Source organism: Onychostruthus taczanowskii, unplaced genomic scaffold (genome assembly GCF_017590055.1).
Source record: "Onychostruthus taczanowskii isolate IOZ18803 unplaced genomic scaffold, ASM1759005v1 scaffold38, whole genome shotgun sequence".
Taxonomy (NCBI): domain Eukaryota; kingdom Metazoa; phylum Chordata; class Aves; order Passeriformes; family Passeridae; genus Onychostruthus; species Onychostruthus taczanowskii.
This window is the reverse complement of record NW_024501237.1, coordinates 4,778,728-4,801,041: the sequence shown is the minus strand read 5'-3', so window position 1 is coordinate 4,801,041 and position 22,314 is coordinate 4,778,728. Positions and strand designations below refer to the sequence as shown.

At 37.2% G+C, this 22,314-nt stretch overlaps 1 protein-coding gene across 1 annotated transcript in view; it reads right to left on the bottom strand.

Moving 5' to 3' along the window:
* The window catches only part of ARHGAP10 (Rho GTPase activating protein 10), a 137,930-nt gene that overhangs the window by 60,111 nt on the left and 55,505 nt on the right, over positions 1-22,314 (bottom strand). The window contains exons 5-13 of the mRNA XM_041412073.1: positions 20,663-20,764; positions 17,460-17,570; positions 15,332-15,436; positions 11,604-11,733; positions 10,214-10,320; positions 8,488-8,582; positions 5,720-5,801; positions 4,658-4,700; positions 3,290-3,355 (exon numbers count right to left, since the gene is read on the bottom strand). Of these exons, the coding sequence (XP_041268007.1) occupies positions 3,290-3,355; positions 4,658-4,700; positions 5,720-5,801; positions 8,488-8,582; positions 10,214-10,320; positions 11,604-11,733; positions 15,332-15,436; positions 17,460-17,570; positions 20,663-20,764 (841 nt within the window). The remainder of the gene's footprint in view (positions 1-3,289; positions 3,356-4,657; positions 4,701-5,719; positions 5,802-8,487; positions 8,583-10,213; positions 10,321-11,603; positions 11,734-15,331; positions 15,437-17,459; positions 17,571-20,662; positions 20,765-22,314) is intronic.

Here is a 22,314-nt window from a genome sequence, read left to right as displayed (position 1 = left end):
TATAGCTGCAAATACAAATTTTTATACCAAAATCCATGGCACAGAAACAGCCATACAAGTGACACTCTAAATTCAAGGTAATGACAGAGAGTTTTATGTCACTTGCAAAGGTTTTTTACTCTCTCTTCATCATGTACTTTCTGCCTGAGGAGCAGCCAGCCTGGTCATGCAGCTCAATGCTGCCATCTCTCTCTACAGCTCAGATTGGCAGCTCTGCTAGTCCTAACATCAAGACAAATTCTGCTCTGGCAAACTTTACCCATCACATCCCCTCAGAAGGCACAACCAGCTACTTGCACACAAAAACATGCACAGAGCCTTTACTAGTGGAGCACGCAGCTCTTTGATGTTTCTATAAACATCTACCCCGTTCTATTATTCTCAGGAGAGAATAATAAATTAAATACTCCAAAGATAATCCCAAAATGCTCTCTCCAAGACAAAACAGAGAGGCACATCCAACCAGCATGGTGCTCAGTATGTGAGAGATGGGATGCATATCCTGATGCCTCAGCATGTCCTACCAGTGAAGCACAGCCTTGTAAGGCAATGCTGAATCAGAAGCTCACATGCATTTTAACCAAGACACTGATTTTTGTGCTTCTATTCATTCAGAGCAAATAATTCCCTTCCTGGCTTTATAGAAGGGAACGTAACTGAGAAAAAAAATTAACCAGCCATTGACAAGTTTATGTTCAATATCTCCGTTATGCTCTTCTCTCTCTGAATACCAGACTACTTCTGCTGTGACATGACAAGACTATTCTCAGTTTCCACCCACACTAGACTGTCCTCTCTTCCCACCCACGCCAACCTCACACCCATTATGATTAAAAGAGATAAAAACATGGCACACTAGCATCGTCTCTGAAGAAGCATCTGTCCTGTTTTCTCCTGCTGAATATAACTTGCTTTTGATGTATTATCATTAAAGTAAAATAACCAAGTAAAAATGGTTTTCAAGGAAAAATACAGGTAGAAAATTCTGCCACTTGAGAGATGGATTTTCTTCATCGTACAACTATTTGTCCAAACCCTTTTGAGAAAAATGACTGAATGCTCTCCTGGCCCTCGGTTGCTTAGCTCAGCAGACATCAGCAGAAGGTCCTTTAGAGGTTTTTTGTTTTGTTTTGGAGTTGTTTACTTGTTTTGTTTTTTAAATGCAGTTAATGTTAAGTTCAGAATCACTAAACAGAAAATCATCAACAGCTGCTTGAAATGTAATAGAAAAATCAAGTGGATTGAAACCAAATTAAATGGATTGTTGAGTTTCTGGAAGGCAGTACCTCACCTAAATATATTCTTGGAACCCCAGGATGAGAAATATTAATTGGAAACTGATTTATTTTCTTTCTTGAGTACTCTCTGAAAGAAAATTAATAGACACAAGTCTTTTTCATTGGTAGTAACTACCACAAAGCACTCTATTGACTGCACGTCTTACAGAGGCTGTATACATAGGACAGCAAAGGTGCAAAGTCTGTGTAGACTTGGGGAACTTTAATTCTTTCCCAAGTATGTTTCAGGGCAGACCCCACTATGGGGAGAAATGCTGCTAACCCATGAAAGCTCATAATTTGTCTTGAACAAGAGAGTTACACAAATACTTTGCACATTCTTACATACCCCTAAATCAAGACATAAAGGACAGAGTGTACTTAAACTTCCATTCAGTTTAACCTATCCAACCACAGCCCTGAGGGAAAAAAAAAGGCAACAAAAAACATTTTTCCAAATAGTCATTTCATTAAGAAAGTGTTAAAAGTGTGTTTCACTTTCCTTGTAGGATATCAGAAAAAGAAAAAAATAATCAACCCACAACTTGAAGGAAACTATTTGAACACAGTTATAAATAATAAACCAAAATATACTATAGTAAGGAGAATTCATGAGGTATTGTAAGGTAGCCTGTAACTGTACTACAGGCCAAAACTAGCCTTTCATTACATGAGCACATGACACCCTTTTTATTAAATCTGCTTCATTCACTGTAAAGAGAAGACCCAGACTATACTGAGACAGGGTTTTGCAGTGAAGACAACTTATCTGTGGGACACCAGCTTTACCTGCAATGTTTCCCAGCTCAAATATTCAGATTGTAAATGCCAGTAACTTATATTTTAAAGTGATGAGACAGGCAAACGTATCTGCAAAAATATTCAAAAGAACGGAATGAACAAAAATAACACCAGATAAAATATGGCTTAATCTGGAATAACATGTTTAATGCATCAGACAGGACTGATACAAAAAGGTCTGAGAGAAAAAGGACTTCAGATACTTCTTGCTGTTTAAATGCAAAACTTTATGTATCACAAAGTCTGCTTATGTTCCTAATACTATTGTATAGTAAGCGTATGCATGGAAGACACTTTTTCAGTAAGATGCTGCACTGACAGCAAGCATGAACCTGCTCTTCTGCTCATCTTATTAAAGCTGGACTGCGATACACAGAAAGATCTAAGTATTCTGCCCTGTGCAATGCCAGACCTCCAGAAATAAAAAGATCCAGTTTGTGAAAAATTCTAAGTGTCCCCTTTGGGAGTAGGAGGGAAAGTCAACAATTTAGGAGAAAACAAAAATGTCCAGAGAGAAATTACAACATCTCTTTTAACAAACTGAGAAATCTATTGTAACCTTACCTACTTTCATGCCTTCACTTCTTTTCTTAAAAACCACAACCAAACAGCTGGTTCTCCACACAATGCCATGTACAATGCAGTGAGCCTCAGAGTGGCTGGTCAGCACACACTTCAGCAGAGCCTCTCCAAAATCAATCCCAAATACCTCTTGAATACTGTCTGCACACTACTCTCCTCCATCTCCAATTCTGGAAGTACCACAATGAGCATATGCAACAATAAATCCTGACAGCATCTTTGTCCCTGGGGTGAAACTAACTCCATGAAAAGTACTTCAACACTTTTTGTTAATCACCTGCCTGTTCAGAAATGAAACACTGAAATAAATTACTCTGAACTGCAAAGCAAAGGTGCAGGCAATGCCTACAAAACACAACAGGTTTCTCTTAGCTTTTGTGCACAAAGATTGGCTCCCTTTGTCAAGACAGGTGCTACACCCCACTTGTGAGCACTTCTGGCAAACGCGTTTCTTGAAAGAAAGCCATGCATAAAAGGACAGACTGGACAGACTCCTGTCTTGGTCAATGTAATCAGTGAAATGTCTTCCATGGTAAAGTCTTTTCCAGAGATCTACAGGAGACTTTACCACCTTCTTCAGCAGACCAGCTGCTTCACCCTCTTCACAAACAGGTTGGGTTGATCATTACCTCGTGTTTCAACAGCACTGATGCACTTTTTGATGATGGTGAACCCTATCTTATCCAACTGTGCACCTAAAAAAAAAATAAATAAAAAGGGTTGAACAGTTTAAAAGCATCAATATAATTGTGTCTTTCACTGAAAGTAAGGCTGGACTTAATCATGAAGCTAGTAGTTTGAGGCAAAACAATAAATATTCTGAAATTGGAAAAATACATCACTTTTTGTAGAGAAATTCTGCTTTTCTCCTTAACAAGCCTGCCTAGCTGAAGTAAAGGCTTGTTCTGGTGATAGTGGCTTCAGTGAATGTGTTCACAGCAGCATCCTTTGAAGAATGGGATCTCTGATTAGTTACACATGTTGGCAGATGCAAGATGGAATTTAACAGTACTTACTGCAACATCGACAACATCTGAGAGAGTTCACCAAATGGGACAAGGAAGTACTTATGATGAAAAAACATAATTATCAACAGCAGGGCTTTTACTGAGTCCTACCCTCAGCCAAAGAAATTCCCACACTAAAGATACAGGACACATGTATATCATTTCACAGCAGTTAATGATCTGACTACATGAAAGCAGATGCATGAACAGGACAACAGCTGAGCTCCAGCATTCCTTTGTTGTTCCTATCTTACTCTTTTTCTTCACATCAAAACTTCATTTAAAAGCTTATGTTGCAAAACTTCCCTTCCCCCAAACATCTGGCCTTCTTGCTCCTGGGGACCTGGTCTTGCACCATGAAAAGACAAATCTGAGGAAAAATTTCTATTAAAAACGTTAGGATCCAGCTTGAATCAGCAATTTCAAGTTTTTAAAAAAGCAAGCATAAAGTGCCTCATAATCAAAGAGAGATACCTGTTTTCACTCTTACACTTCACCAACAGAAGAAAGCTAATGCTGTGTAAAGAAAGCCATCTCTTTTACTTCCATATTTTGGTTTATATTTTAAATGTACAAATTCAGCTTTTTTGCTGATCTTGATCTTCAGCTGCAACTGCTTTTAAAACCATACCTTCACATTCTAACAGAAATGTACGCACAATCTGGATTAAGAAATTATGATGCATTTACATACAAATTCACTCTTGAATCAATTTCAGGCATTAAGTATATCGGCAAAAACAATCAGACTTTCTCCAGCTTATGTCCAGTCCTATACAATATGTACTGAGTTAGTATGAAAATCCATTAATTACAAAATTAATTAATTACTTGTAATTAAAAAAATTACAAGTAATATTCAAAACTCAAGATTTAAAAGCAAAATAATTAAGGGGGAAAAAGTTCCAGAGATGGAAAAAAAATGATCTTTGTATTTCTTAATTTTAAAATATTAACAAAATCAGCCTTAATGCTAATTCAAATACTTACTTCCCTCTTGTTTTGCATTCATTCTATTCAAGTTGATGAGCAGCTAACACAAAAAGAGTAAAAAAGACACATTATTTTAAAGACTTTCATGAAACCAGAAAAAGAAGATACTCTCAATCTTAATGCTCAGTAGGCACAATGCAGCCGATTACAGCCAGAACACAGCACCACCAGCAGCTCTAACAGCAGGACCAGAGGTTTGTGCTCCCTCAGAACAATGTCAGCTACAGCCACTGCACTGGCTGTAGCCAGTTAACTGGGATTTATGTGCCCCATGTTCCTATGTTTCTCTGCAGGTTAAATTCCCACAGTTTCAAGGCCATTCAAATTACTAAGAATGTGATGATTCCTGGGATTTATGTTCCAGTTTGGGTTTCCCAGAAGTTTTCAACTTATTGGGGAGTCCAGCTCAGCCAACATATCATGGTAATGAACACCTCTGCAAATGAAACCAGATTAGTGTAACATTGAGGTCAATCAAACAACTACTGGGGCAGACACGTGACTGTGTCATTGTCTAGAAAACCCCACCATTTCTGGCCCACAAGACCAATATATTTATCATTGTAAGAATAAATAGTGTGTTTCAATTCAAAGTTTCAGACCTGTTTCCTGATAAGAGACAGAAATTAAGCAAATTCATGTGCAACCTCAGTCCCATTGACAAGAACTTTTTGATCTGGTTTTAAAAAGTAAAATAATAACACCATGTAACACACTTTTGCCACTGGAATGAAGCATGTCAGCATAAGACTAAGTGAACATGCTTATAACTAGACATTTTCTACAACACCAATATTATCATTGGGATGGGAAACCATTTATAAAAATTGATGCTGTCATTACAATGAAAAATTCTCATATCAGCATTAGCAGTTATCTACACTGAGCTTTACCAAGTTACTCATCTCTCCTGAGTTTTATCTCACTTTTATCCTTTATTCATTGAATCTCTCATTTTGCAAACTACATAATGCCAGTTTATTAAAGTAAAAATGGGATCAGAAAGCAGAGGGTGAGAGAATTCCCCATTAAAAAGAGTATTTTAAAAATTATGCTTACAGCTTCTTTTCCATCCAAGGCTTCCATCCACAGCTTCCTGTCTTCCTCAGAAAATGCCTGCATGGTCACAGGAACTCCAGGCCTGCAAATGTGCCAACAACATAAGGTAACTACATTCATCAACAACTAAAAAATGCTTGTCAAATTCAATTTCTAACTACAAGCAAAACCCCATTGCCCTAGAAGTCAGGGTTCTTTTTCTTTTGTTTAATAACTGAACACTGCTGATCTTGAAAATAAAAGATATAGAAGTGATACATGCAGTAAGAAATAGGGAGAACAGAGAGGAAAAAGGAAAATAAATGTAATCTTCAAACTATTTGAAATAGCTCATTGTTGATCACCTGCTGATTCCAACACTTGCTGGAGTTACTGAATTTTGTGAATTGTAAATAAACTTGGACTTGTATTGCTGTTAGATGAAAAATGGAATTTGTTAACTCAATATGTAATTTTCATCTTTAAAGCAGCAACAATGATCATAGCTTGCAACCATTTAGTTCTTTTCACTAAATTACAGTTGTCAAGGTATCAGAGTATCAACCTAGAAGCAATACATCCAACTCAATATATGCTGCATGAAATATCATTTATTTGTCTTCAAAATAAAGTCGAAGGAAACAAAACCTTCTCTCTTTGTCCTGTATTGGAAAAAAATTAAATCCAGGTAGTATTTCAGAAGGATAATGCTCTTTATCAATAAAATAACTTCTTCCTATCCTAGAAGACTTCTGCTCTCTCCTTAAAATTTAAATTTCTTTATATTTACCACTAGTCACCTTCAAGTAAACATGATGGAGTACTAGAAACAGAAAAATAGCACTTCCCAGAGATTTCACCAGAATCTTAACACCCTGAGAGCCATAAATATCAGAATTTAAAGAAAATACAACCACCTCAGCATTCCTTTTGAAAGAAAAAGATGCAAATTTTCAGCTAGCTCGAAGTTATGCTTAAGTCACACACAAGGTTGAATGTTTGCTACTTAAATGTCTTCCCTAAAATTTTACGACCTTGCCTCCTTCCAAAGCACAGTAGTGAAGAAAACCCCATGCCCAGCTGTCAATCACAGTGTTATTTTTTAACTTGGACAAGCTGAGGGACAAGTGTGCCCTGAATTGATACCAAGGAAACAAGCTAATGGCCTGCAGCACAGAACTAATCTCCATGGGAACATCTCAGTATTACACACATATATTATTGAAAGAAAAATGTCTGATATCAAGGTCACAGCAGATCAAATTGTGTCTATTATATCAAGACAGAAAGAGGAACTAGATTTTTCCCCCTTTTACCTGAGAAGAGAATGAAAAAGTGTTTTGCAGGATGAAGGAAACCCTGCTCTCCATCCATCTCTGTATAAACTCCATACCCCACTGAGCAGATGCCACACAGAGGGGGGGCAGACTGACATTTCTCATGCTACTTTTTAGCAATTTTATCGGACTCAGTTTGAAATCTGTTATCCCTACTGACCAATCAATGCACTAACCCAAGAAGAGCTGATGCCTGCAGTGTAAATCTTTACTCCCTTTCATACTGTTGGGACATTAGAACAGCTAAACCACATCCTCCTCAACTCAAAAATGCAAGTTCAAACCATGCTGTAGAGTGATGAAAAATATCACCTGAGCTGGAAATGAGCATCTTCTCATCTGCCATGTGGGCTAGAAGTTTTCTGATGCAGTGGGAGTTTCACATCCCTTTACCCATTGCTTGTTGTAGGAATGAACATGCCTCAGGCCAGTCTGAGTATTCACACAAGTTCAGCATAGACTCTGATTAAAGTTTGAGCACATAATCACAAACATACCTGCAGACCATGAGCAATCACAGGACAGGGGGGCCCAAGAGCATTGGCCCTGCTGCTTTTGAAGTGAAAAACACTAAGCAAAAGCCCATAAAACTTGAAGACCTACTATATTATAAGTTAGCATGTGGTTAATTGGTGTAAGTAAGGAGCAAACATGTAGATTAATAGCAGCTCAGAGGGAGTGGATGCAAAAACTAGGCAGCAATTCAGCAATTTACATCTAGCATTTAATTCCAGATATGATCCATTTCTGCATCAAAAGAATGTAGCATTACCACGGCCTAATTTATTTGGAGTACCTTATGAAGTTGGATACCCTCACCTTCACAAATGAAGGAAGACTAGAGCACTGTTGAAAGACAATGTTTATCAAATTTTGAGGTCCTTTAGAGAAAAAGATTAGCAAGTCTTTTCTTTAGAAATAGTGCAACAAGTGGTGCTTCAAAAAGAGAGTGAACAATGTTCAAGATGCAGTGGATGATTATACCAGGCACAAGAAGCCTCAAAATCCCAATTACCTTATTTCAATCTGAAAATCCAGCATATCTCCTCAGCAACCCATCATTTTGGAATACAGGAGTGTGACACAATGTGGTCATGACTATATAAATTATTACTGCAATCAGTCTTTCACTATAGCTGTATGTACCTCAATTTAAGCCATGTTTCTTCACTATGATAACTCTTAATAGCTCCTCTTAACTGTGTCTGTGCTTTTCATTAATGTGAGCTCAGGCAATGTCTACATTTGAGTTTAGTTCCTCTCTGCTTCTGCCACACACAGCTGAGGTAAAACCCAGTGAGCCATGGCATTGCTTGCCTGCTCCTCCAGTGACCATTCCCATTGGAACTCGGACTGAGGATTGAAGATTCAGAAGAAAAGGCAACAGTAATTTCGCAGTAGTTTTAATTACTACTTCAAAAGAGCTCTTCCTAGGGTGTTTCACAAGCTTACCTGTCTGAAGCTTCTAAGTCAAAACAGAATCGCCTGTCTATTGTATCGGTATTTCTTTTGGTACAATATGTAAGGACAAAGAGTTCCGCGTCACCCTGTGAAAAGAAAAATTTTATAAGCTTCACCCAGTTTTTATAAGCTCCAGTAAGCCAGCTGTACAAGGCAAGTGAGGTAAATTTATATTAAATGGCAAAAGCTATACTGAAAACTGACAATTGCAAAAGAATTCACCCATGTTTGCAGCTCACTTTTCTACAAATAACATAAATTCTATGGTCACTTCTGCAACATAAATATAAAAATAGTCCATTTACCTGGTACTTTACTGAATGACTCAGTACCACAGTAAGTTAAATTAACAAAAATATTTTGCACTGATTACAATATAAACATGCAAAGAGCCTTTTCCAATTTCATGTCAGCCACAGTGATTTCCATAGCAAAGGCCTTAGTAAAGGCTACACCAACTAGAACAAAGGAAGTGTTCTTTACTACCTGTAATATGTCTCACAGAACCAACTCTTTATTCGAGACCAACACCAGGATCATATTTTACCCAGGAATCACAAACTCATGTGTGAATGCTGAGTTTTACCAGATTAAATCAGGATTCACTGTACATTTTAACTATCTCTTGTCTTATTCAGCATCTCTGGACATAGAAGGCTGTCACTGAAGGAGTAACTGCAGGGGTTTTCAAATGGGAAAGCTTTTAATACAGCAGAAATGGTTTCCTAGGTGTTTTAGAATACTGAATGCTCAGCCACACATACTATATACTATACTAACTAAAATGGTTTATTACAACTAGAGCAAATTAGGATAAAAAATTCATAGAAGTACTGAAGTGATTAAGGAAACCAAATACCACTAATTTTCAGTACATCCGGTTTTCCAAGGCTTTTGAAAGATTCTTCCAAACTCAATATATTTGTAAATACACCGAGTCCTCAAAATTATGAAAGTCATCTCCCCTCTGCTGAAACTAATAGGATATAATAACTTGATAAAATTCCAACAACATGATCTCCTAACCAAATCTGAAGACAGAGCAGGATGCTGCATTTACCGGCATATTGACTCAAGCCTTAGTTTCCAAATTCAGATATCCTTTTTCTTTGCAACAAAATGCATTTTATCCCCATCAATACATTCATTTAATGTATCATCTTTAAAGGTAATAAATTCCCAACTATTTCAGTGTTTTAGCCATTTAAAGATAAACAAAGTCTTGGGTCTTGAATATTTCAGATGCTTTTAAAGACATCTGAAATTCCATTCAGTTATCAGTACAAATTATATTCCTATCCACTTTTCTAGTCCCACTTCTAGTATTTACATCTCCAAAAGAAAACTCTGAATCATTTAATAAAGAAATTTCTAGCTCTGTTATATTTTCCTGATTTATACTTTAAAAAGTTAAAGACTTCATAAACAAGATTCTAAATGGTGAAACATTGCATGGTATCTGTGCCAGGTCCTCTGCTCTCCTAAAAGGATGCAACTGAAACGTCTGGAGAATTCTTATCTATTAATAATTTAATAGAAGGTTAATGTCCACTACTTTAGGTTAATGTCCTTTGATGGCAGACTGAATTGCATAAGGCAAGATGAAAAAAAGGGGCAAGGAGGGTAGAAGGGGAAAGTACTTGACAAATCTTATCTGACACATTCTCTGGTCTCAATACAGGACAAGTGTAAGAGTAGAATACATAAATATACATACAACTTTCCCTCCTGATCTGTGTTCAAATGGGATCATGGAGAACTTCTTTGTCTCTTTCCTGTACATGCAATAGTGCTTCACCCAACTGGAACCAAAGGGAGCAGGCCCTACATAACACAAAAGCAACAAACAGTATGAACTTTTTCCAGTTTCTGCATTCTCCTCTCCTGCTTTTTAAAATGATACTTAAGAGCCCTAGTTAATTCCTATTAATGCAGTATTTAAGCAAAGATACAAATTAAGAATATTATACATCATCATACTAATGTTAACCACTGCTTATCATTCTAAAATACATGTTGTACTTCACTCTTATGCTTAATGAAAAATGGAAAGAATTATTAATGTATCTTTCTCTCTCCACTACAGACTAAATAATTTTTCCCTATAAAGTAAATACCCCTTATTTAGAAGAACACAGAAAGCTAGATTTACACCTGGTAACTTGAAGCTAAATAACCACAGATTACCACACCTCTGTTACAGGTTCTAAACAATCTCATGATTAAGGTCTGATCACAACTTCTGACACCAGAACTCTCTCCTATTAATAAGTGCACACCCTAGACAGAAGACACTTCCTTTGGAGCCCAGCTTACTGCAAATATTATTGCTGAGATTTGCACCTTAATGCTAACTGTTCAAACTTGGATTCTGACCCTTTGTATCTCTGCACTTCTATTACTTAACTCTTCCTAAAAAACAGGTCTGCATATGAATCTTTTCACTCTATAAAGCCAAACCTCTAAAAAACATGATTTATGCAAAATGTTTAAAAATAAATAATAAATTACAATAAATTGTCATTCCTTGAGCAACAAGAGCTCTACATCTTGTTTGGCTTTTTTACTAGTGTGAGAAAGATTTATAATTGTTTGAAGTGTTGACAGGATATGATTTATGCAACATGCACCTTCACAGCAAGAATTTTAACACCAACTACCTAACATATAGTCTGCTTTATTTGACCCTATCATCACAATTAGGTAATGAAAATGTATCAATGAATCAAGGAAATGACACTCAATTTCATCATATTCAACAAACCAAATTTTCAGAGGCTAACTTGACAACCCATGTTGCTGGCTGACAACAAATGTTTGACAGTTCTAGGCGAGGTCATTAGTAAGAGATTAAAAATAAGATGAAATCCATTCTTTGGACAAACAAAACTTCCCCGAATTCAGTTCCTTTTACTAAAACCTGTCACATTTTCAGCTCAGTACTTTTTTTATGAGTCACAGTAACAATGCTGCTAGAAACTTTGCAAATATACTTAGATGACTCCTTAATCAACAGTAAATTCTTTGCATCATCATGTTAACCTGTAGAGACAAGACTTGCCCATATGCCCAATATGGGCACAGTGGAATACAAAAATACACCTTACTTTTTTCCTGTACATAAAGGTAGCCTTCCATCGTGAAGTGATTTGCTCTTTTATGTTCCTGAGGATTTCTTCTGATCTTGTTCATGAGCTCCTCTACCTCTGACCTTGTTCCTTCAAAACGATTTCGTGTCTAAAACAAGACAGCAAAGACGCTTTGGTAATGAGAGTGGAAGAAAGAATTACTTTTCCTGGCTGATAGGAATCACATATGGGCTTGCAGAGCAAGGTTTTTTGTGGTGGGGGGCTACAGAGAGGACCTCTGTGAGAAGGTGATTGAAGCTTCCCCCGTGTCCCATGGAGCCAGTGCCAGACATCTCCAAGACAGACCAGCCATTGGCCAAGGCTGAGCCCACCAGTGACCATGGTGGAGCCTCTGGGATAATGTATTTAAAAGGGAAAAACCGCACAATGCCTAATGCAGCCAGGAAATGGAGCGAGAATACGTGAGAGGAATAGCTCTGCAGATCCCAAGGTCAGTGCAGAAGGAGGGGCAGGAGATGCTCCAGGTGCCAGAGCTGAGATTCCCCTGAAGTCCCCGTAGACATTGGATAAAGTCCATGGAGGACTGTCTGAAGTGACAGAGACGCCATGCTGGAGCAGGGGAAGAGTGTCAGGAGTCTTCCCCTGAGGAAGAAGTAGCAGTACAGGCATCATGTGAAGAACTGACCATAATCCTCACTCTCCTGCACCACTGAGGGAAGAAGGGAGGGCTGATGGAAAGGTGTGTTTAAGATTTGGGTTTTATTTCTCATTACCCTACCCTAATTTGGTAATAAATTAAACTGAATTCTCCCAGTCAAGTAGTCAAGTCTGTTTTGCCTCAAATTGGCTGTAATTGGTTTCCCTGTCCTGCTCTTGATCCACAAACTCTCTAGCTAAGGAGGGCGGTGATAGAGCAGCTTTAGAGAGAGCAGAGATAGAACAGCAGGCCTCTGGCATCCAGCCAGGGCCAACCCACCACAAATAACTACAAAAAGAGACAATGATCTAGGCCATTTTAGGACATTTAGTCCTAAAGCACAATTCCCATATATGCATTTACTCTTCAAGTTTTCTGATATTCTTCAAAATCAATCTGAGGTTTAGATATCAGCTGCTGTGACCGTGGAAAGCAAACTACGACTGTCAGAGTAGGTTTTGAAGCAATGCACTGACCTGTTCAGAGAGAAGTGAAATACTGAGTGCAAAATGGATTTGAATATTGAAATTTCCTTAGAAAAATATTACTACATATATTGGCTTAATTCATGAGACTCTTGTTGACAGGAAGTAGAGGATTTTCTGTGGTAATTGAGGAAAAAAGTGTCAGGAAGGTCATCAACAGTGTATACAGATTGAGACTATATATGTGCCAAATGTTTTGACCACACACAAGCAGAAACATGCAAAAACAACCAAAAAAAAAAAACTTGGAAATTCAGTTGACTACTATTCCTGAATGGCACTTATTCCAAAGTCTGCAAGCAGCAGGAAGATAAATATTTATCAGAATATTAGCAAAAACAATCAGAAAATAACTATGCCACCCACAAATTACATGACAGGACTACACAAAACAACAGAGTAGCTCACACCTGACACAAGAAACTCTTTGGTTTGGTCTGAAAAACACTGATAATTGCTAAATGAGCAAATAAAACCACAACAATCATGGTAATAACTGGTTTTCTCTACATATGCACCTGTCCAAGCTGAAAATCCTGAAAAACACTTTAAAATCCAAGCTGGTACATGTGTTTTAAGGAAAGCATATAGTTCCAGATGCATGCTTATGTGTCTTTTTGCAGTCTGAAAGCACCTTTATTTTTCTGAAAATGCGGCCTCACCTATTTTGTCTTTTCCCCAGGACAAGCATAGATAGCACATTTTGGAAGAATCAGCTTTCTAGAGCTTGGGCTACAAGGCTGGGGTGGGTCTTTTGCTTTCTTTCATTTGAGGGGAGGAGATGGGCAGTGAGAGAAAGGCAGGGTTTGTGGTAAGGTATGGAGAGGAAATTCATAGGATAATTTTCACAGTAAAAACAACCTGAATGAAAGAAAAGGCAACTACTACAGCTATACTGGCAACTCTTAAATCACTCTCCATATCCAGCTAGGCTGTCTGTACTGGATCTTGTACCCTTCAATCTCTAACACATCAATCCAGTGTTCTGCCAGCAGCTCAGCTGTACCACAGGAAAACCCCAGATCATTTTTCCTTCGGAATGTCTTGCTGATCTTCAGCACAGAGGAGAATGTGTCATGTCCTCTCACAATCTTTTCAAATGCTCCCTTCTATTCTCCTTTTACCTCAGATAGCTGTTGAGCCTTGTTCTGCCTTCTCTCTACAGCCTCTATCTATCCATAAAACTTGAGCTGCAAAGCTCAAGTGCTTCAGAATCTGGTGGGGCACACTGTGCTACCATTCAGTCAATTGAAAATGCAGCTGCTGAGATTAGCTTACTTTATTACTGCTCATCACTTCTTCAAAACTGTATCAGAGTTTCCCTCTCATGTTTCAGCCAGCATCAGTTCCCCTCTAAGTTGCTCCTCACTCTGTTAAGCACACAGAAGAAGCATGTCTGGCCTGACATTCCCCCCACAAGCACTGACTTCTGCCACAAAAGTCTGCTTACAAAGTTAACACTAACTAGTTTTCTTTCTCAAACCAAACATCACCTCAAAAGGAAACTTGACACTTGAACATACAGGAAGAAAATGAAAGGAATGGTATCATGACACGTGAATCACGTCACTATGCATTACAACAACTGTAATCCTTCCTTCCGCCTCCCTGCTAGTTAAGCCATTTCTAAAAACAGACTGTCCTCTCCAAGAAGCAGTTTCTGTGTCTTAATTCCAGATGCCCTCAGAGGTCAAAAAAAAAAATGCACCAACAGGAATTGATTGTTTGCAATAAGGTGTGTGACATGCTTCCTACCAAGAGGCCTCTGGCACACCCAAGCTCCTCTGAGCAAGCTTTATTGTTCATAAATCCCAAGAAAGCAAAAGAGACAATCTGAATAGTAACTCTGTCAGTCCCACTTCTTCAGCCTTCACCTTGTTTCCTGCTCTCCCAGTCCAGGTCACACCAGGAGATTTGGGACGAGGGCACGCTAAACTAGTGGCAACCCCATTTGCCTGTCCTTGAAGGAACAGAGCATTTTGTGAAATACACCAGGGGTGCCCACACCAAGTGTCCTTACAGAGTTCTACACCCCAAACCAACAGGGATGCTCTTGTTTGAAAGGGCTGCGGCAAGACAAACTCCACACTGCTGTGACCAGCTGTTTTTCTTCCCTTTTCTAGTTATGGATAATGTAAACCTATAGGGAAATGACCCTCAGACCTGACCACCACATACTCAATTTCAAAGCATACCCAAAACACTGAAAACTTCATCTTTCATTACCCATACTCTGAACTGTCCAGTGTTTTATGCATTTTTAACAGACTTCACTAGTTTTAAATAATCCTTGCATTATTTATATCTCCAAAAAAAAGTTAAAAAGGAGTGGAGGCCTTTTACTTCATGCTTGTTTTTTACAGTATTATTAGAAATTACAAAGAACTCGCTGGAATTAGTGATGATTTGTTCAGTGATGTGGTTGGTTATCCAGGAGATGGCACCATACCCCCAAAATTCACAGGCAATGCACTCACATGGAACTCCAAGTGTAGGCAATACAGATACTGCACATGCAGCAACTTCAACAAGTGATTTTACTCACAAAAGTAGACTCAACTTACATTTTGTATATTTATCTGCAAGGCCATTTTGTAATGATTGAAGTCTTTCGCAAGTTCATATCCCTGGTGATAGAAAGTGAACAAACCCTGAAAAAATGATAACACCTGAAATAAAAAAAAAAGACTTGTTAGAACAAAAAAACCTCAATTTTCTTCAATACAATTGCTGCACATAGGCTTTTTTTGGAAAGATAGATTACAAAACGATTATTTTAAAATAAATTTCCACTAATGCCTACACTTCATGAGTAATATTTAAATCCAAATCATGATCTATGTATACAGACATTTTGGATGGTCCTGTCTCTGGAATTTCACAACTGATCTCTACTTTCCATTTGACCATAGGAAATGTATAACCCATGTTCCCAAACTTTCCTATGTAACCTTTTCCTACAACTGCTCTGATACCAGTGATGTCTGGAACACATATTTGTGCACAAGGAGGTAATGATCATTCTGTCCTTTCATTGCCATTTCCCTGGTCATTCCTCTCTCTGCTAATGACCACGTGGGGGTGACTGTCACATCAGTCATCTGGTTTGCTGGAAGAAGGAAGCTTTGCCCATTGCTGCTTTTTGTGCACAGATCTGACATTCTGTCAGAACCAGCAAGTGACCCACTTCACATATGCTGACTTTAGTACTTCAATTTAACAGAACAGCAAGTTGTACTACACTGGAAGCAGCATGAGGTGTAGTCCTGTCTAACTCTCCTGTTTAGTTCAGGTTGCTGGAACAAAGCAAGTGAGACATAAAAGAACAACCCTCTAAAGACAGCAAGCCAAAGAATGTATTTAATAAAAGTCTGAAGTCATATAGCAAATAAACCATTTTCAACAAAAGTAAAAAAAAACCCATAAATTTTAAGTACTAAGGGAAAAGGAATTAACAATTTGGTACAAAGCTTTCTAGAGTAGTGCAAACTTCAAGTTTAAAATCAGGCAGCATAAAGTACAGCCCCATCCAGAAGGAGCTTTCAGAAATGAGAAAGGACATGTTGCAAGAACAGAATTTGAAGATTCATTTCTCTAGTCTGTCTCTGAGGAAACTTCAAACAGCCTCAAACACAATAACCAAATGCAAAGCTATTTATGGTTAGAAAAATATCTTTCAAAAATATTTTTTTTAAAAAGGAAAAGCCAACATATCTAGACCAGAAAAATCCCACACAACCACTCTTTTCACAGGATTTTGCCTTTTTTTAAACAATGCTAATATAATTGCAGCAATTTATTCCTCCTTAAGTATTTTAGCAATTTTTTTTTTCACACAGGAATTATCTACATTAGAATAGACCAGGTCATTTGCAACTTTTTTCCATTATTACATTAAAGCAATTGTATCAGAATAAAAGAACAAACTTAGTCCAAAAACACAGACTTCAAAGCATGAGAGAATGGAAGTTGCTACTACAAACCATCCTCCCTTTATTCTCAGTATTACACTTACTGTTCTCTTGTTAATTTATAAATTTGTATTTAAAATACCAAGTTACTTTACACTTCAGAAAAATTTTAGAATAATTTCTTCTCATAGATTTAAGAAAGTCTCATCAGTGCATGCAGCATTTCCACCAAAATTAAATTAAATGTCTTGATTTCTCCACAGATTCAACTGCAAGTGAAATTAAACATATCAGGCTACCCAGGAACTGGCTTCTTACCCACCAGCACCTTCCTAATTGATTTATATCTGCAATTCTTTACTAGCAGGCCTCTAAGTCCAACCTTCATAATTAAAATTAGATTCCTTGCATTAGTCAGCAATAACATTTCATTGGTTAGAAAACTCAAGGCAAGAATCCTGACACCAAAATATTCTTGAATCCTCTGGTCGATCTCACAATGTGAATTGAGGTTTTTGCAGTACAACAAAAGGTTTCACACATTTTCTGAAAATCAACATCAGTGGGTCCAAATTAGTTCTTATTACTAAGATAAGATTTGACATGCCTGGTTACATTTATCTGCACTAGGAATCTGTACAGATGTAACAAGTTACTTTAAATTCTGTTAAGTCACTCAATTGATTGTGTTTTCCAGAAAGCAAAGCTTGGCTTTTGTCCAAATGCATTTCTTCTCCATCCCTTATGAAAGGCAGAGTAGGTTGAATTCCCTGATACTCACAGGCTCCACACACTCAAATTTCTTCCGCTCCTGGATCTCCTGCAACTTGCATACGTACTCAAGGGACAGCTCATAGAAGTGTTTTCTGTTCTGCTCCACTTGGTTATCTGCCTGCACACAGAGCACACCTCATGAAGTTTCACAGCATTTTGCAGACAACTTCAAGATAACACACACACAGAAGTGGCAAGCAGATAATTTTCACCATATTTGAGGGATTTGTTACAACACAGATCATTCATTTACTTTTAAACGGCAGCAATTCCCTTTCACTAGGTAATAGATGTTGTTTTGAATCATGAGGTTAGACTGTTTAGAAAAAATTCAGCAACATCTCTTTAAGCTTCTTTTCTAGGGAATCCAACTTTTAACAGCATTGCAAAGGTACCTGACCAAACAGAGAGTGGGAGCTAAGAGCATCATCCATTAGAAAAGGAGGAAATCATCACTCCAATCAAATTAAGGAAGAAAACGTTATTTTTGAAAACTACAGTGCTGGTGCTATAAATTTTACCCTATAACCCAGATAACTGCTGTAAATAGCCAGAATGCTGTTGTACCCATCCCACACCTGTGCTCACTCTCACTGGCAAGAAATGCAGTGGAAAGAAGTTCACTTATTGGTACAACACTCCACGAGTTTCCCCAGAGCATCCAGTGTCTAAAAATGCAGCCTTTCTACCTGCAGCTGATATTTAGCACAGTTTTGCAGAAATGCCAATGCCATATTGAGGCTCAACAGCTACATTTCAGCTAACATCATCTGCATATAAATATTTCACTTTCTAGCATCTACCCATTATTTTATGAAGTTATTATTTAAGGTACATGTAAGATTCGTTTAATCTTAAAATTTGGTAATAGAAACTGTTATTAAAATACATTAAAGAAAAGGTTACTCTAAGTAACTTGCTCTTAGTCTCTGCCCACAAAGATAATACAAAATGCATCTAGAGTGAATTACTAAAGGAAGTGGAGAAAGGGTTAGGTGAAAGGACAAGACTTACTGTCAGACTCTCTCTTAAATACTGAGACTACATCCTTCAGGCAGAACAGTGACTGCTGTGCTTTAAGAGGATAAACCAAATTAGCTTTAAGACAGTTTTGCCTTAAGACGTGCTTGGCTTTACTGCTCTGTGCTGGAGAACTCTCAGCAGTTCAAAGGGCATAACCACAAATGCCATTAAATAAATTAAGCCCTGATAAGTATTTCAGTAAGCAAATGTGTTTCAACAAGCCATGCCATTTTGATGCATCACATAAACTGTGGAATTTGTTGAGTTGTCAGCCTATAAAGAGATGAATTGTTTGAGTAGTCAGCTAAGCTTCTAATCATATATATACAAAGGGTACCACAACACCCTAGAAAGAGACTCTGAAGTGGATCTTTGAGGACATCTGGCTCACCACACAATCCAGAATACATTATCACATCTCAGTTTTCTGAGGCATGAGCCTCCCATGCACCCAGCAAGTTGCATTGTAGTTTGTGTACTGCTGAAGAATGAGAGAAGTGAGAAACACACTGTGCCTCAGTAAAATTACAGGAATATCGCACCACCAGAAGAGTTAAAAGTTGTGTTCATGTTAAGACACACTCCACAACATAGCATGCTTTTCTTCAAATTTTTGTCAAATTTATCCCTCCACTATTTACTCCAGTCAGAAACTGACACAACTAGACAAGAATAAAACTAAATTATATGCAGTAAATTGTAACTATATACACCTTATAATGCAACTATATACACCTGTTCTCTAAGCTTGTGCAAGAAATTGTTCCCTATCTCCTCTGACAACACGCTCCAAGGGTCTTTTTTCTTTAAATTGCTTATATAGTTATAATTCAAAATTAAACACACAAATGAGAGAGCCTGACTGAAGCATTTCAGAAATTTTGTTCATGAAACTTTGAAGGACATTTAAAAATCTAAAAATATATTTGCTCATTCTAGATTTCACACATGCGCTAAAGCTTCAGGCTATATTTGATACAGCTTCAAAATGCTTCTTAGAGGCATTATGTATTTTTCCATTGAGATTAGGTCTCATTTCAGATTTGATATCAAGAACCCATATTTCATCAAGCAATCATAATCAACCCTTTATCATTTTCTCTGCGTCAAGTTCTTTGGCAGTTGATCAATTTGACAAAAGTACAGGTCCTGACACATGAGCCATGCCCAGTAACTTCACTGGGACAACTCAACTCCCCAAAAGACAGTTGTTTACACATTTGAGGGTCAATGTTGCAAGTGCAGCACAGTGAAGTGACATCTTAGTGAAACTCAGGAGTAGAGAAATTCCAGGGTAACTTTGCCAGTAATATTAACCATTTTTATGAAAAATGGCATAGATATTTGGAATGAGGTAGAGGGCAGGGACAGGAGTCATCCCTAAGGAAAACATTAAGGTTTTTTAATAGTCTAAGCATTAATAATTCTGACATAATTACATTTATCTGGGAAAAAAAAAAAAAGTCCTTCTGGCTGCAGCAAGTCTCTGCAAGATTTCCCGGCAGTCTTTTCACATACAATTTGCTGTTGCTCCAGAAATCAAAACTATTACAATTAAGTTGATGATGATAATAAACCCAGAGGGACAGAAGGAATTCCAGGCAAAACAAATCTATCAGTTATAAATTGTCAACAAACTTTTTTATAGCACTGCTCAAAAAAATCCCCAAACAAATCTTCAAAACATGAGAAAAATCAAAGGCACAAACCCACTTTATTAGGGAATAAAAGTCTTGCTGTCCTCTGCATTAAGTGTTACCACAGGACATTCAGTCAATACTCACAATGCAATGTAAATCGCATGAATGGTTAAGCCTTGTAAGAAATACAGAGTTTTTCACAGTATGTTTGCACTTCCCTATTCCCTCAATTATATATAAAAAATGACATGAGACTCAGTTTTCATACACACAAAACCCTTGATTCAGAAAATGGTGGAGGTACTAAGTTCAGCAAATATTGATTTTCTCACCAACCTTTCCAGATGAGAAAATTGGTTTGTTTTACCACTGAGAATGCTGTTTCTGTATTTGCGGTACTAAGTTCAGCAAATATTGATTTTCTCACCAACCTTTCCAGATGAGAAAATTGGTTTGTTTTGAGAGAATGCTGTTTCTGTATTTGTATAAGTATATTTACCTATTCCAAAGCCTTCAGCCTGCATAATAAAAAGAGATTAAACAATACCTCTTGTAATTGTAGCTCTTTCTTCTTAGCTGATAAATTCAAATGTTTTTCTAACAAACTGTAGTTCTTCTCTGTCTCTTTATCAAACTTCTTCTTTTCCTCCTAAATGCAGAAACAAAGTAGCAACTATGTCAGTATAAAAGTGTACTATTTTCCTTCTTTTAAAATTCTAGTTCATCAGGAACAAAGAGTAAAAAAAAAAATCATAGCTCCAGAAAGCAGAGAAATATATGTTCCATCTCATTTTAAAAATTAATTTAAAGGCTAACTTGAAATGAAATCCCATTGCATCATTATGGTGTAGCTTATCACACAGATGCTTACATCTTCTAAGTTAAAAAAGAAAAAAAACCTGACCTCTTCTTATTTATTGCATTTTTCATTACTTTCAGGCATCATCCACACCACCTTGTTTTTGAATAAAAGGCATTACATGGAAATATCAGTTTCATTGAAAAAATAACTTTCTAAAATTGACAAGGGAAAAGTTCCAACAGCTTGAAACCCAAAAGAAATACACCTCTATATTCCATAGGATTTCTTCATTTTAAAGCTACACAACAACCTGAGTGCTGAATTCCTATTTCTACCAGAGATTTATTGTGCCCATGACAAAAACCCAATAAAAAGAAAAAATATCCATAAAACTTAATATCATAGTATCAAAAGAAAAACTCCCACAGACATGTAGTAATGTCATTTGCACAATGCAAAACCATTTCTCTGACCACCAAAAGCAATGTATTAGAAGAGGGACAATCACTTTTTTTTTTAAGAAATCTTAGTTTCAGAATCTAATTTAGTAGAAAATATTGCAAATCGATTCCTCAGTTCCACTGTATTAAGGTAAAAATCAGTATTCATTAATTCAAACAACTAGTTTTGCAGCTATTTTTAGTATACCTAATTGCAGTTGAAAATAACCTCAAATAAGTAAAATCAAGTATTTAACTACATATGCAAGAACTGGTAGATTAAATCTTCAGAAATATACTAGTTCAATTAAAATATTTTTCCTCATCTGTAGATCTGAAATTACATTTAAATGTATTCTAACCAAACCCCTGGTTACACTCTACAGTCATAATTGCTCTTTTTTTCTCCTCTTAACCTTTGATTTTGAACAATACTATATACACACTATATTAGAAGAGACACACATTTTTGCCCTCTGAACCATTAGATTCTGAAGATGACATTACATTAAAGAAGCTGTTTAGGATTGCTTCTCAGCAAAGACTTCTACCAGAATTTTTTTTCCCCACTCTGAGACTTAAAATTGCCTTTAAAAAGCAAGTCGTAAAAAAATATTTGTTAGCAACTGAAAAACATGAACATATGCATATAGTTTCAGGGTGATTAGAGATAACATATTAGCAACATGGGGAATTAGGAACAAAGTGCAGGGAAATAGGTGAATCTTTGTTTTTATATTAGAAAAATTTCCATTGATGTGGTGAACATTTCAGTGCTCCCAAAAAGAGTTCTCTTAACTTCTTAACAGGCAAAGCCAGAAACTTTACACACATAGCTTGGGATTAGTGCAGCAACACCTTTCAGTGAGGGGTAATTCAATGAGCGTCTCAGCTTCCAGCTCTGTGAAGCCAAACTTTCCTCCCCTTCCTTTTCTTGAGCTCAGCTCAGACCATTTC